Source organism: Scophthalmus maximus, chromosome 15 (assembly GCF_022379125.1).
Source record: "Scophthalmus maximus strain ysfricsl-2021 chromosome 15, ASM2237912v1, whole genome shotgun sequence".
In the NCBI taxonomy this organism is placed as follows: Eukaryota; Metazoa; Chordata; class Actinopteri; order Pleuronectiformes; family Scophthalmidae; genus Scophthalmus; species Scophthalmus maximus.
This window is the reverse complement of record NC_061529.1, coordinates 12,116,753-12,131,772: the sequence shown is the minus strand read 5'-3', so window position 1 is coordinate 12,131,772 and position 15,020 is coordinate 12,116,753. Positions and strand designations below refer to the sequence as shown.

The window sequence follows — 15,020 nt, the reverse complement described above, 5'->3', positions numbered from 1 at the left end:
TTTACTTTCACAAATGAATTTCTGTCTGGGTGATTAAAAAAAAAAAGATTCTCTTAAAAGAAAAAAGAAAAAGAGAAGCGTTGATCTCTTCAATGTTTGCATTTATTCAAGAGTAAACAATGATGAAATATGTTATTGATTCAGAAAAGCAGAACAGGTTTATAGCCCAAACGTGTGAGCAGAAGGCAATGGACCACGGCAGCACATTAAAACAAGTCCATCTCCTCAGCAAACCATTCAATCAACAAAGCAAAGTCTGCCAGCGAGAGGCCGGTGACTGCAGACATGAGGAGCCAGACTGACCACATATTGGGACACCGAGGAGATTTAGAGTGGCCCGACTCGTAAAAAATAAAAAAAAACGTCTCCTTTTCCAGTTCGCTAGCCATACACACTGGGCCTTAAAGCCAAATCATCGTGGAGGGGAGAGCCGAGAGGTCTTGGTGTCTGCCACTCCGCACCGCTACATAAAAAGAAGGTGAAGGATGCCGTGTGAGCAATTGGTTCCAATTGACAGAGGATTGGTCATGGTCAGCCTTCTGAGTGGAAATCCACGTGAGAATGTAGCATTTGGACCAGCGAGGGGCACAAGAGGCCAACAGCACACAATGAGGGCACTCAGAGGAGTCTGGCTGCTGAGGAGTGGGCCTCTGATTTAACCCTTCATCGACTGGTTATCCATTATTATACATTTAAGTCATCATAGCTCAGGTAAAATAATCGTTAACTTTGAAAAAGCACGTCTCCAAATAACTTCTGTATATTTGAGATAAATGGAGATATCCCCTGACAATTGTGTTGTAACAATAAAGATCAAAAATCAAATACTTGATGTTCTACATTAATTGAGTTAAAACACCTCTGAAACCTCAAAAGGCGTCCCGACCATTACCGCCCTTGTGACTTTTTCACCAATTAGGCAGGTCCTGCTCGCTGAATGGGACCGGCTGCTTTTAAAATCTCAGAGGGCCAGAGGGTCAGCGCTCAATCATAGTCTGGTTGGAGAGGTTGTGTGTTTGAACTAACCACTAGTTGACAGGGCGGGGACGGGGGGGTCAAAGGAGGTGGGGGTGAGTGATTGGTAGCGGTAAGGACTCCTGCCAGCTCTAAAAGAGGAGCCTTTTGTAGCCAACACACTGGCCAGAGCAGCCTGGCCTTTCACAGCCCAGCCGCCCGTCTCCTCCAGGCCCACAACAGCTGATGACAAGGTCCCAGCCGCTAATTATCCGGCTGATGGAGAGCCACTGAAGTGGGACTGTCAGAACGAGGGGTGGCCCTTGTGTCTGCAATGGGACAAATTTGAGGGAGGGTGAAGGTTGCAGGATAAAAGACAGGGGCACAAGGGCAGACATTTTTTTTTTTAAGTAGTGATCACCCATCGGCAAAATATATTCTTCTGCCAGTCATAGTTTGCACACTGACCTTTCCTGAGTGAAAGCAAAATGATTGTGTCATTTACATATGAATATTAAATAACATGTAAAATTGACAATTAATTTTGACGTCTCTCTCAATTTTCTATTATTTGTGAACATTGCAGCAACAACAAGACTGTAACAAATGAATTTAATGGGGTCACATATCCAGTCTGGATCACTGAATATTCTTGACCTTAGTCCTGAGTCCTTGGTCCTATTAAAGACAGTGAACCGCGCAGCTTTTCACCAAACTCCTCTTTATGGATCCATGCTACAGCATCATCTGCCCAGAGGACACCGGAGCAGTACCTGTTGAATTCCATATAAAGTACTCTTTGGATTGAAGTTCTCGGGCTGAAAATACAACAGACAAACAGAGATTTTAGTTTTACTTTCCGAAAATGTGTACAGAAAAGAAAAAAAACTAAAAACTATTTGATACAAAAACATAAAAATAGCTTACATGTTACAATTCTTGATTTGGCAGAGGAATAAACCTGCACTGAATGCTGGTCCACACAGCAGCCAGAGAGCGTTATGTCAGGCACCTTGAAGTACAACTGAAGAAAATGGTGGATACGTTAATGACTATTAGCCCATGAACACAGAATACAGCAGGAAAATCTCTTGAAGATTCACGGCAAGTGGCTGAGCTCGTGTGCCACCCCTCGCCTAAATGTTCTTGAAATGTTCCTATGAGTCTGACTCAAACTATTTCCTGCTGCGTTCATACGTGAACAGTGAACAGGTCCGGACCCATTTTTCCACAGTTCATGTCTTATAAACAACCTTAATTTTGCTGACTCAGGTTTCGACTGTAACATTCCTCTGAACATCACTACACATATGAACCTACTTTGATGTAGGCTGTAAGTTCTGTGCAGAGGGGGTCAGTCGGTCCTGGTGTGGGCCCAGAAAAGGTGATCCTGCCCTCCAGAGTGACCTCACGAGATTTAGGGAACTTCTGTCCTACAGTACATATCAGTGAAAGGAATCTAATCATTGGTTTATTTTATTTTTTTAATATACAGCTGCAGTAAAAGTGTTTGTTTTGCCCAGGAGCACAATGCCTACCCAGGGTCCAGACCAGCAGGTTATTTTCCTTTGAGACATCCAGTTGTCCGGAGCTCACCTTCACATCCACAGCACCCATCTGATCCCTGCACAAGACACACACAGAACACACAGACAGTATTACAAGTCTTACCAGCCACGCTGAACTTAGATTGCAGTACTTTTCAATTCCCTGAATACAAATTAATTAAATTTCACAGGTTCAACCACATTCAGCTGCATTTTAAGTATAGATATTAACACAAGTAATGAAATGCAAATTTGACACAGGCGAACTGTTATCTTGATTGGTCTGTTTTTCAAATTAAAGTTTTAGCCTGTAAGAAAACCCTACAGGGACAAATGTTCTTAAAGTATATTTAATGTGGTAACCTGACAGTCGAATGGTCTGTTACAATAAATGTTTTGAGGGGGTTATTACAAGGGGTTTGGCAATTCTGAAACAAAGACTGGAACTGATATACAAACGTTCACAATCTGTCAATTATTTCTGTGATAGTTTTTTTAATCAGTTACTTCAGATTAGTTACTGGTTATGTTGTTTTCTTTGGCATTAGAGAACTTGTTTGTTCAGCTAAGGTAAGTAAGTACTACTACTTAGTATTTAGTAGATTTACTGTAAAGTGAGGTTCTAATAAGTCACTAGAAAATATAAACATAAACAGTTTATTCATATTCAGAGGTCAGATGTGGTAATTTATAAGACCATAAAACTGTTTCCATAACAGAAAATTATAAATGTCCAATTTGGATTTATTTTACTGTTGTTTTTGACAAAAACTATGAATGTTACATTTTGTAGTGATTTAATGTTTTGATATACAAAATAGAAAATCTAAATAAGCCATTGTTTTTTGTTTATCAATACCAGTTTCTGAGATGAAAATGAAATGACCTGAAATATACATATTCTATAGCACAGTTTGTTATAAAAAGATCTTAACATCTCAATCTCCTTCGCTGTTTACCTGTTAAAGAATGGCAGGTGTGCTTCACAGAACTCAAAGCTATTCTTGACACTTTCATGAAGTTTGAGGTTTACTGACACGCGCAGCTGGTTCTCTTCTTCCCTCAGTTCATAGGATCCAAGGATAGGGGGAACAGGAACCTGTTGATTATATTGGAAAGCTTCACTAAATATAGCAACAATAAATATGTGGGATGATATGTAATGTTATATATCATCATCAGTGTATGTAAGAGTTGTATTTCGTCTACCTGAGATGTGTAACTGCATAGTCTAAACGGCTCCAGAGGGGGAGAGAAGGGGAACTTATACGGCCCAGAGAAAGCTGAGCCATCAGAGTTGTCGACGCTGCTGGCAGTCAGGATACTAGAATCCAGTGAGGTGACGCAGGGATGGACCAGGATGTCCTGCAGTGGAGAACCGTTTGGTGGGAGTGTGAGCGTCACCGTCACATTTGGGAGCACCCCCTCCACTTCACACTTTTGAAAGACAGAAAAAAAGGGGGTTTAAAGGAAAAGTGATTAAACAGAGAAAGGTATATAACATTGCTTGCTCTTCTTTCCACTGTGCACTTACTTTGCACGTCACTGTGCCGTAAACATCCCAGAGGTCCTGTCTGCTCTGACTACCATACTGCATGGAGCGTACGGTTTCCTTCAGCGCCACGTTCACAACAGCCCGACCTCGGTGGAGCCCCGTCTTCCAGGCCGGCTGCTTCTGGTTCCCAGCAGGTGTGGGCACCGTGGGCGTAGCAGGTGGCCCCAGTAACGGCACATCCAGGGGTGTGCCAAGTGGACAAACCTGCAGGAGCACAGAGGGCAGCGTCGCCAGGCGGGAGGCCAGCGCCTCACTATCAGGCTTGTTCCCCGAGCCAAGGAGAAAATTCTGCAGGCCTGCCAGGAGTGTGAGGCCCTGTGAGACAGACAGCAGGTTTGCCAGGGGTGGCCGTGGCTCAGGAGGGGCGTCCACTAAACACAGGCAAGCCAGGATAAGAGGCCCTTGTGAGATGGCCAACACCGGCCAAAGTATTCCCTTTCCAGGACCATCCACATGCAGCTCCAGCGCTGGTGACCGCTGGCGGTGCAGGCAATCATCCCTGAGAGCCACGTAGGACTTGTCTGAGTCTGAAAGGCCCAGCTCAGTGAGCAGGAGCTGCAGCACAGTGCTCTCCTCGGGGACTGCTACATGAGAGGGACCTGCCAGGCACTTCGCACGGTGCTCCACGGTGGAGAACCTTCTGTGGGGGGAGACACAAGACAGTACAACACACGGCGGGCTGCAAGCAACGTGACAGCCGAGGATTCGAGATACTAGACCGCCAGTCCAATCCCTCTGTATTAAAGTTGACGAGTAGAACATCTATGATTTATGAGTCGGTTACAAACCTTGAAAAGCGTATCGACACATTTTCTCCCTTCTCGTGAGAAATAATCCACAAAGCACGCACGCTCATCTGTCCGGCTGCGCTGAATTTCTCGAATTATGATAAAAATCTCCCTTGCAACATATCAACAATCACATTTGATCACGCATTTACACGATACACACAGACCTCACGGTGAATGTCACCAACGCGGCGACCAACTTCCTGTTGCTGTTTCACGTGACACCGACCGCCAATCAGCCGACTTACGCGCATGCGCACTTGCCTGTAGCTATCCCCACCCAATCTCTACCATACAGGAAGCTGGACTGCTAAGCAAGCTGTCAACAAAGGGCAAAACTGTACCAAATCGGCAGATCGATGTTGAGGTCGGCGGCGTTGCCGACTCTCTGCTCCTTCTCATAAACTGCACTTCACCGCGCCGCTTGTCGACTCTTGAACATGGCGACCACTGCGCAGCTGTTCGAGGTAAAATGACCGGAGCTGTGTTAGCTGTCAGGTTAGCTATGTGGCTAACTGTCGTTAACGGTAGTTTAACGGTACCCGTCATTATTTATTCTCTCTGTGTGTGTGATTAAGGTCTAATAATCTCTCAAACAGCAGGAGAGAAGTTCGCTCCACTTCGTTTAAACTAAAATAGAAAATAAGGCGAATGCTGCTTATTTGTAAGAGTTTCATAATTCGAGGAAATAGCATTGTTATTAGCTGTCAGTGTGTGATGTGTCGTTGACACATCAGTTAACCCTGGTTGGTTGTGTGCTTTTACTATCACTATAATGGCGTCATTGTTTTAAAGCTTGTATTTGGAGGTAACTGTCTACAACAATGATTTCCCCTTTCCCCCAGGAGCCCTTTGATGCAGATGAGTACATTGAGAGGTTGGCATGGAGGACCCCTGGAGGAGGCTCCAAAGGAGGAGCAGAGGCGTTTGACCCCAAAAGGTACAGTTGCAGTTTCTTGTGCAATTTTGCAGCACACATCTTAAATTCCTCCGAATATGAGGCAGGTTTTAACCTTGGCTTTGGTGACAGTATCATTGCCAATGTGTCACCTGCCCGTTAAATATATATTTGCACACTCATATTACTGTAAAAAAAACAAAAACATTCCGATGTTACCCTGTCAATAGTACTTTTGCAAAATTAACAAAAATTGTTAATGAATTATTAAGTTGTATTAATTATTAAGTGGTTTGAAATCCATCTAGTGAGCTTTTTTAAAATCTTGTATGTAAAATGTGTTTTCATTTATTTTACTCTATTCTTGTTCAAACCTGTCTTTGGGCTGCTGTAATACCTCAATTGTTCCCTATAGGGACCAATAAATGATCATCTTATCTTAGATTTAGCTGGAATACTAATAATGACAATGTCAAACTCAGTTCTTAGAAGGATGCTTTATTAATAAATCCATCATATTATAACTTTTAAATAGTGCAACACAGCCTTTCTATTTCCATCCACCGACAGTGTTATCATCTCCATAACAACGCAACACTTTGGCATGACTCCATACTGTACTTCATACTCTTTCTCGATCCATCGAGTCATGTTAAACTAGTAAACTAGAAAAATATTGTGTTCATATTATTCCACTCTTCCTCTAATCCTCCTAAAAAGGGGTATTTCTCTATTCAGAGCCATTTATCATACTTGCTGGCAACTTTTTAAGAGATCAACTGCAAAATATGCCCTACATTTTGTTTTAGAAGATTCACTGAAATACAATCACATCTTAAATTGACAATATTTTGTTACAAATGACAATTCTCGATTTAAGCCGATCAGTGTCAACTTTATAGATAAGAGAGTGAAACTGAGTTTGTCCCTTTTACAAATGCGAAAGCTCATCTTGGTCTCTTCTATGCTAAACTAATGTTTCTGATGGTTGGGTTAGAGCAAATCTGGAAATATCTATGTCTAAATTATTTTTTTTTCTCCACGGTATTTTCACTGCTTGTTGTTGTGTTTACACTTGGGGACCTACTTACGCCTCGTAAGCAAAAATGCCATAACAGTTTAACTGTACTGTAGATGCATCCTGCCTTATCTACTTCCTTCACAAAACTGTTGCTACCACCTCCTTGGAAGCTCTTAGCGAGGAGTCAGAGACAACGTATCTGTGGAGGCCACCATACTGTGAGTCACCAGCCAGGGAATGAGTGTCTATTGGGAAGGGATGGGAGATGTCTTTAAGCTGTAGCCAGTGCTCAGGGAATTAGTCAAGAGATTATACACTCATCATTTTGGGATGTTTCTTACTCTGTGAAATGTGGTGCTGACTTAGAACATTTGCTCTGCAGTCCTGATGACACTTAAAATGCAGCTGACGAAGCTGCTAGTTCTCAGAGCTTCTTAAGTCTGGGGACCCAGGAATTAAGCATCCGGTACTATTCAGTAACTATTATTATCTATCTGTGAGGTCAGTGGGACAGATTTAACCTTGTGTTCTGCAATTACTCCTTAGGAGTATCAGCAATATTTGTGTGTTTTGCCTGGTGTTTGTTGAGGATTTACTGTGTGTGATTTAGACCAGTGTGATGTCCTGTATCAACATACCCTCTCTCTCCGCTCTGATAGGCTGTTGGATGAGTTCGAGAACCACATAGAGGAACTCAAGCAACTGGATGAGAGGATCCAGCGGCGGGTGGAGAAGCTTGAGCATCAGTGTCATCGTGAAGCCAAGGAATTTGCCCACAAAGTGCAAGATTTGCAGAGAAGCAACCAGGTGTGTTGTATGGTCAAGTTTTAGCGATAACAACAACAACCACCTGAATGTATTTGAGCTTTCAAATGTTTTTTCATTAATCACCTTACATCTCCACTGTTCTGTGTGAAATCAGGTGGCCTTTCAGCATTTCCAAGAGCTCGACGAGCATATCAGCTATGTGGCCACCAAGGTTTGTCACCTTGGCGACCAGCTGGAGGGGGTGAACACACCCCGGCAGAGAGCCGTGGAGGCTCAGCGTCTGATGACCTACTTCAACGAGTTCTTGGATGGAGACCTACGCAGTGATGTCTTCAACAACCCAGACAAAGTGAGTTCTCTGCACACGTTTAATTCCGTTCACTTTAGTGGAGGTGTGCGTGTGTGACCATTAACGAGGTCCCCTGCTGTGATATTGCTGGAGGTAAGAATGAACAGGATTAGGAGGTAAAGCATCCATATTAATTTGTCAAGTTTATCCCTTTAGTTGGATCCCTTGACTAATTTGGATTAATAAACTGTCATTTGCTGCCTGACAATAGCTGGGTGATCGACTCACATGGATGTCAACATGCTCATGTCAACCCTAATTGCATTTACAGTAAGTTGTCTGGGAGCAAGAATTTAGTTGGTCCTCAGCTTTGTGCCGTATTACAGCAGGAAGAGCCTGTGGCGTGATTGTACATGTAAGGGCGGGCGATAACATGGATGCTGGGAGATGAGGTGCACATAGTTTCTGCCTACACAGTGGCCAAGACGATGTTAGACAAGTGTCTCCTGAAAGTTGGATTTTGCAGTTTCGTGACAATGAGAGACTGGGATGCTTTAGATTAACTCCCGTCAGTAGGAACATCATTAGTGGATGCAGAGCAGTGAGTCTTGGGGTCAATCCCAGAGACGGGAGCTGGAGATGGAGCTAGTTTTCTGGAGAGGCATGCAGAAATATCTGGCCAGATTCCTTTTCCTGAGCATACCTCCAGACAAGGGGGAAAGAGGAAAGCTGCAAGTGAATAGCTGAAGGGGGGTGGCTTTGCTAATCCTTCTGAAAGGGAGGGCTGGGCCGCCAGCGTGGAGACAAGTGCTGCTAAACCCTGACTGCAGGGAGACGGCTACATTACTTACATGGGATTTAGCTAATCTTAGCTGGGGGACAGATACTTAGAAAACCTTCGCCGAGCAGAAAGGCTGGATCCTCCTCACGGGAGCAGAGTAATGATGTTAGCTGAGGCAGGCATCTGCAGGAACAGAGGAGTTGCGGACGGCGGGCCTTTCGTAGGTCCGGGGCTTTTTCCGCCAGTGTGTATGTCAGGAGGGGCGGGGGGAGGAGAGTTCTCGACAGGGCCCCCTTTTTTTAGACAGATATCCCTGGCCGGACAGATTATTGAAGGCGATTTAGACTCCTGTGGGATTACAGTCCATTCAGAAAAGGCATGCCAATAAAGAGTTGGATGTGCTGCTAAGTCAGGACTGCTGCTGCTGTTGTTGCTGCCGATGCCCAGGTGAGCAGAGCCCGTCTGTTATCAGCTCGCTGTTCAACACGGGGAGGTGGAGGAGGGCGCTCTAAGATGATGATCCCCCAAGTGGAGACTCTGCCGGCGGCCTGCCCGCTTTCTGTCTGGATGTCCACCTCTCATGGTTCTGCCGTGTTCCCTCTCTTTTTCCCTCACCTGACATCTCTCTCCCTCTCCTTCACACCCACACACACACACTCTCTCTCTCCTTCAGATTAAGGAGGCTGCTGATATCATTCAGAAGCTGCATCTCATTGCCCAGGAGCTGCCATTCGACAGGTGAGTCAAGCATCCTGGAGGCGGCTTTAGACAAGAGCACTGTCAAACAAGGGGAAGGTGGTGTATTAGTGATGTAGACTATTCCTCACAGCGTGAGCCCATTGCAGGGTATCTCAAGTATTTAAGCATTTCTATTCCATATCAGTAGGTTCTTAGCAAATCAAGCGCACATTACCGTTTCACATTGATAATGGGATATGACTGGTAGTTGTCTCTTGGATGATTTATTTTGTTTTTCTCTCAGATTTGCAGATGTCAAGGCAAAAATTGCCAGTAAGTTTGTCATCTGCACCACAAAGTCATTGGCAAATACACTAAAACTTTGCAACAAATGCTCATATTATTTTTGCACGTCTTTGTTTGCTTTGCTATCCAGGTAAGTACCATGATCTGGAGCGACAGTTAATCCAGGAGTTCACTGCTGCCCAGCGCAGGGGTGAGATTGGACGTATGCGGGAGGTGGCAGCGGTTCTATTACATTTCAAGGTGATTCTACTTTTGATATAATATATATTCCTATTTAAGTGTGATAATTGAAATTGTTACTTAATTGATTCCTGTTGCACCGAACTAACTCCACTTACTCCTCCATATTTTTGTTCAAGGGCTACGCACATTGTGTGGACGTCTATATCAAGCAGTGTCAGGAAGTGAGTTTAAAAAGTTCCTCTTACATGTCATATTGCACTTTTTGAGGGGCCAGTAATATCCACAGTCTATCGCTAACCCCTGTCCTGTCTACCTAGGGGGCCTACCTGAGGAATGATGTGTTTGAGGACACTGCAGGTCTCATCCAGAGGGTCAACAAGCAGGTGGGCGAGGTCTTCAGCAGCCCAGAGACTGTCATGGCAAAACTCATCCAGAACATCTTTGAAAACAAATTACAGGTATTTCTACTACTTCTCATCTGCTCTGTGGTATATAGCTGTGCCAAATATGTCAGTTAATATTTGACTGGCTTTGTGTCCGCAGGCCCACATTAAGGAAAAACTGGATGAGACTCGGCACTCTGATGTAGAACAATACCTCAAGAACCTCTATGACCTTTACACCAAGTAATTAACTTGTTCACATATTTTTCTAAATTCACTTTCTGTCTATACAGTTGCCTTAATGCTTACTTTTGTATCTATACTTTTCTTTACACATTCCTCAGGACCACAGCATTAGCAACCAAGCTAACAGAGTTCAACTTGGGCTCAGACAAGCACACTTTCCTGTCCAAGCTGATAAAGAGCATCTTCTCCTCTTACCTGGAGAGTTACATTGACATGGAGAGGGAATACCTTCGCACTCGAGGTGCCATGATTCTGCAGCGATACTACGACTCCAAGAACCACCAGAAACGCCCAATAGGCACTGGCAGGTCAGACTTTGGTTCTGAGATTCATCCTGTCAGATTAGTTTTAGATTATAAATCTCTTTAACACATAAGTGATGCACAAAGTAATCACAATCTTCATCCCTCTACAGTATTCAAGAGCTGAAGGAGCGATTCAGACAGCGCACCAACCTTGCCCTGGGCCCCAGCATTGACACCCATGGGGAGACCTTTCTGTCCCCAGAGCTAGTCGTCAACCTGCTGCAGGAGACACGCCATGCGTTTGAGAGATGCCACCGGGTGAGGCTACTCTGCTCTGTTTAGCTTAGCGGAGGGGAGTGTGTATTAATGAAGTGGGGGGTTTTTGTTGAGAAAAGCAGTTTTGAGAGACTCATGTCATCTTTATTTCTGTTTGGTGTCACACAGCTTTCAGATCCCTCTGACCTGCCCAAAAATGCCTTCTCAATCTTCCTGCTGCTGGTAGACCATCTGTGTGTGGAACACATTGACTATGCCCTGGAGATTGGCCTGTCAGGTACATCCAACTAAAATCTTTATGATCATTTTGTCCAAGTCATTCAGAATACTCCATACGCAAAAACGAAGCAATGGACCGGGTTAGTGTCAAAATATATTTATATTTCTGTTTGTTTCCAACTTGACCAAAGAATTCACACATTGTCTTCTCTGTGGCAAAATTAAGCTGTATTTCTTGGCCATATCTGCGAGATCGTTTGAAACGCCAAAGCCTTGTCAGTCTATTTGCTCTCAAAATGTGACAAACTTGACAATGTAGCACATGAGTTGAGACCTTCAAGCCAGTTCCGCTTCAGTCCATATCTAAGTCAGTGACGCCACCACAGTTGGTTTGCCTTTGACACCTGAAGTAAAACGACTGATGTCGCATCATTTATTATTGCATTTGGTCACGTGCCTCCTGCTGTTTATAGCTGTTCACTTTGTCAGGGACTAGATGAAGCATGTTACCATGGACACCATTCTATAGCTACAAGAAAAAGGGGAGAGAAAAAAAGATAAATATCCAGTATCCCTGTTACCTCACTGGGAAGGAGACTGTGTCTGGCACGTGGCTGTGTAATATGAAAACAGCTTATCACTTTCAGGCAGCGACAGTGGAACTAAACACGTAGTTAGTAACATGCAGTGGTCGATTCATGAGGTGCAATCAACATCAAAGAAATGCATTATTGATGCCCTCATGGTTTGACGACTTTCTCCTCACTGTCTGATGCTGAAGCAGAGCATTTACTGTGAATGACATTCTCCGTTTCATCCATTGTGTTTCTGTAGTGCTGACGCATTGAGAACAGGCAACAGCAGATTTCTGCTCTTTGTGAATCATATTGATTTATTCTCTCACCAACCGCCCAGTTTATTTTCTAGATGTTTACTCTCTCTCGCTCTTTGATCTACAGCAATTCCCTCATCAGATGCCAAGAATGCCAACCTGTACTTTCTGGATGTGGTTCAACAGGCAAACTCTATCTTCCACTTGTTTGACAAGCAGTTTAATGACCAGCTTATGCCTTTAATAAGGTCAGTTAGTGGTTAAATATATCTCAGAGTATTTACTTATCATATACCTCGGCCTCTGATTATACCATTTAAAATATTTCCCCAGCTCGTCTCCAAAGTTGGCAGAGTGCCTGCACAAAAAGAAAGAAGTGATCGAACAGATGGAAGTGAAACTGGACATAGGAATTGACAGGTGAGTTTGTAACAGGTGGAAAACTACTGTTACGTGAGATATGTTTTATCCCTTGAATATGAAAACTAAAACCATCCAAAGGTCTTTAAAGCTGTTTTCATATGTATTTTTTCTGCTTCACACAGAACAATAAACTGCATGGTGGGGCAGATGAAGCACATCCTGGCAACAGAGCAGAAGAAGACTGACTTCAGGCCCGAAGATGAAAACAACGTCATGATCCAGTACACCACAGTAAGAGATACAAGGCCTCCGTCTCCGAGATCACATGCAAAACAAAACAAATCAGCAAATGCAAAATTCAAACACATTGTACATTTTCCTCTCTTGATCTCAGACTGAACATTGAACGTTTTTGAATTTGCCTTTGTTCATTGTTAGTTATTTTGTCAGCATCTTCTCCATGTTTGCCTGTGTCTATTCCTGCCTGACAGGCCTGCTCGAAAGTATGCGCCTACGTCAGTCGGCAGGTTGAGCACGTGCGGAAGTCCATGGATGGGAAAAACGTGGACACGGTGCTGACGGAGTTGGGTGTGCGGTTCCACAGGCTCATTCACGAGCACCTACAACAGTACAGCTACAGCTCGATGGGAGGCATGCTGGCCATCTGCGACGTGGCGGAATACCGAAGATGTGCCAAGGACTTCAGGGTGAGTGGGGGGCGTAGGTCCAGAATACACTGGTCACAGGGCAAAACGTAACCGTATAAATAAACTGGGCTGGTTTTGATTAAATGTGTAGTTGTCACATGTATTTTGTGACAAAAACTGTTACAAGTCCTAAAGGGAATTATCTTATGATTATGATACTTAAAAAGCAGCGCATTCTCAGCAAATCCACAAATGTACTTCAAATAAAATTTCCTTGAATTTATACCCTAAAAGTTTTTGTTCATATATTTTCTGCTGATCAACAAATCAGCACTTCAAGTCTAAATTATGGCACGTTTTTCAAGCACTTGATATTAGATATAATGAAGCACATTGAACAATTTCAATATCTTGCAATGACAGCTTCTCAATAACTTGAATGTTGTGTTTTTGTGTCTCTGTCCTCCAGGTCCCTCTGGTGCTGCAGCTCTTCGACACACTCCATGCCCTCTGTAACCTCCTGGTGGTCGCCCCTGACAACCTCAAGCAGGTCTGCTCAGGTGAGCAGCTTACCAATCTGGACCGGAACCTCCTGCACGCCTTCGTCCAGCTCAGAGTGGACTACCGTTCAGCCAGACTGGGCCGACACTTCAGTTAGTGACTGATTCAACACTCTGCTGCCCCCTCCGTCCAGTGACCCATGCTTTGATGAGATGACGCACCTTGAAGACACACATCCCTGTTTCAGAGAAGCCATCGGTCTGGCCCCACCACACAGACTTCACTGGGATTGCTTTGTACATCATGGAGACAAAGGCCACTGCTCATTGATTGTGGGGAAAATGCATTTTACCGATTTATTTCTCCAAGCTGAAGAAATTTAAATATCTATTGACTTGAGATTACTTTTTTTTTTAAGTACTAATCTATCACCAATCCACATGGCTAAGGTTTCTGACATATTATATGTAAACGGACTAAATTTAATTCTGTGCCTATGTAAAAAAAACAAAATGGAGTAACTTCTTTTGATTGTGCCAAATATATAAATTATGTGGCTGCACTTGTGCACAAGAATAGACCCTAAAGCTGCTGTGAAGGGAGCCTGTCAACAATCACGCTGTAAACAAACAAATCAGGCCTGCAGTAGCACTTGTCTATTGGGAAAAGCTTCCCTTTGTAATGAACTGTAGACAACAGAAACAGCCCGACCAAGCATGACACAGAGCTCCGTCTGGCTAAGAGACACATGACCACCTCGCTAACCTCTGGGCTCTGACCAAAAAGTAAAGGTCAAGAGGCCATCACAGAAAACTGTGATCTGAACTATAAACAGGTCTGAGAGCCTCTCCGGAGATTTGGGTGGTCCCCTCTTAGGCTCAGATGACTGGTGTGATGGGTCACTGAGTATGTGTCACTGTAATTGCACAGATCAACACTTGCTCATCCAGCGGCGGGCACAGTCCAAAGGCATTGTTGACTGGATCTGCAGTGCTTCTGGGTCAGGAGACATTGAAATGTTGACCTCTGCCGATTAAGGAAACAAACTAGAGGAGACTTCTTCACACAGGGCTTAGCGGAGGTTCACAGTCACTGTCTTTTGCACCAAGAAAGACGACGGATCGCGTCCCTGATGACTAAAACTGTCTCGTACGCAAAGCTGCTCCCACTGTGCTGCTGTTTACCTTAATTAATGACCCATTAAAGAAAGACGTTGCATTTTATTCTTGTCCCTCCTCCTAATATCCTTCATGAACGCGGAGCTGTGAGTCAGAAGTCATTCCAGTTTCTCTCGTGAATGTGACTTTCAAAGTGAGATGAAACAGCCTTCCTTTCTATAGAAGTCATCAAGTATTCATGGGAATTCTTGCCACCAGAGTAAAGTTCTTTCTCAGACTTCAGGAAGTGAGCGGAGCCAGAGGGGATTAGATATCTACGAGTTGATGAATTGTGTGCAGTAGTCATGGACTGGGGGAGAGCCGGGGAGATAGAGACGCCTGAGAGCTCAGTTCCAGCTCCGGCTGGTTAGCGTTGTGTAGAA

The 15,020-nt window shown here is 44.0% G+C and overlaps 2 protein-coding genes across 4 annotated transcripts; one reads left to right on the top strand and one right to left on the bottom strand.

The window, feature by feature from the left end:
• Nucleotides 1–84: 84 nt before the first annotated feature.
• Nucleotides 85–5,065, bottom strand: ap5m1 (adaptor related protein complex 5 subunit mu 1). 3 transcript variants are annotated; one of them, XM_047337614.1, is made up of 8 exons: nucleotides 4,845–5,065; nucleotides 4,036–4,693; nucleotides 3,711–3,938; nucleotides 3,461–3,600; nucleotides 2,493–2,578; nucleotides 2,275–2,387; nucleotides 1,882–1,978; nucleotides 85–1,772 (listed from the first exon to the last, which is right to left on the bottom strand). In XM_047337614.1, exons 1-8 carry the CDS (start codon nucleotides 4,910–4,912, stop codon nucleotides 1,690–1,692), a joined length of 1,473 nt encoding a protein of 490 aa, XP_047193570.1. In that variant the 5' UTR covers nucleotides 4,913–5,065; the 3' UTR covers nucleotides 85–1,689. The 3 variants fall into 3 exon arrangements, 2 of the variants coding, with proteins under 2 accessions (XP_047193570.1, XP_035465926.2); XM_035610033.2 differs by having other exon boundaries at nucleotides 4,036–4,696; nucleotides 4,845–5,064; XR_007032185.1 differs by lacking the exon at nucleotides 2,275–2,387 and having other exon boundaries at nucleotides 4,036–4,696.
• Nucleotides 5,066–5,104: 39 nt separating this feature from the next.
• On the top strand, nucleotides 5,105–14,703 carry exoc5 (exocyst complex component 5). The gene is made up of 18 exons (XM_035610032.2): nucleotides 5,105–5,311; nucleotides 5,690–5,784; nucleotides 7,423–7,570; nucleotides 7,686–7,880; nucleotides 9,275–9,339; nucleotides 9,584–9,612; nucleotides 9,716–9,825; nucleotides 9,945–9,989; nucleotides 10,086–10,226; nucleotides 10,312–10,394; nucleotides 10,496–10,705; nucleotides 10,813–10,960; nucleotides 11,087–11,195; nucleotides 12,097–12,217; nucleotides 12,303–12,389; nucleotides 12,515–12,623; nucleotides 12,824–13,039; nucleotides 13,449–14,703. The coding sequence occupies exons 1-18, from the start codon at nucleotides 5,285–5,287 to the stop codon at nucleotides 13,635–13,637; spliced, it is 2,127 nt and encodes a 708-aa protein (XP_035465925.1). The 5' UTR covers nucleotides 5,105–5,284; the 3' UTR covers nucleotides 13,638–14,703.
• The last annotated feature ends 317 nt before the right edge of the window (nucleotides 14,704–15,020 follow it).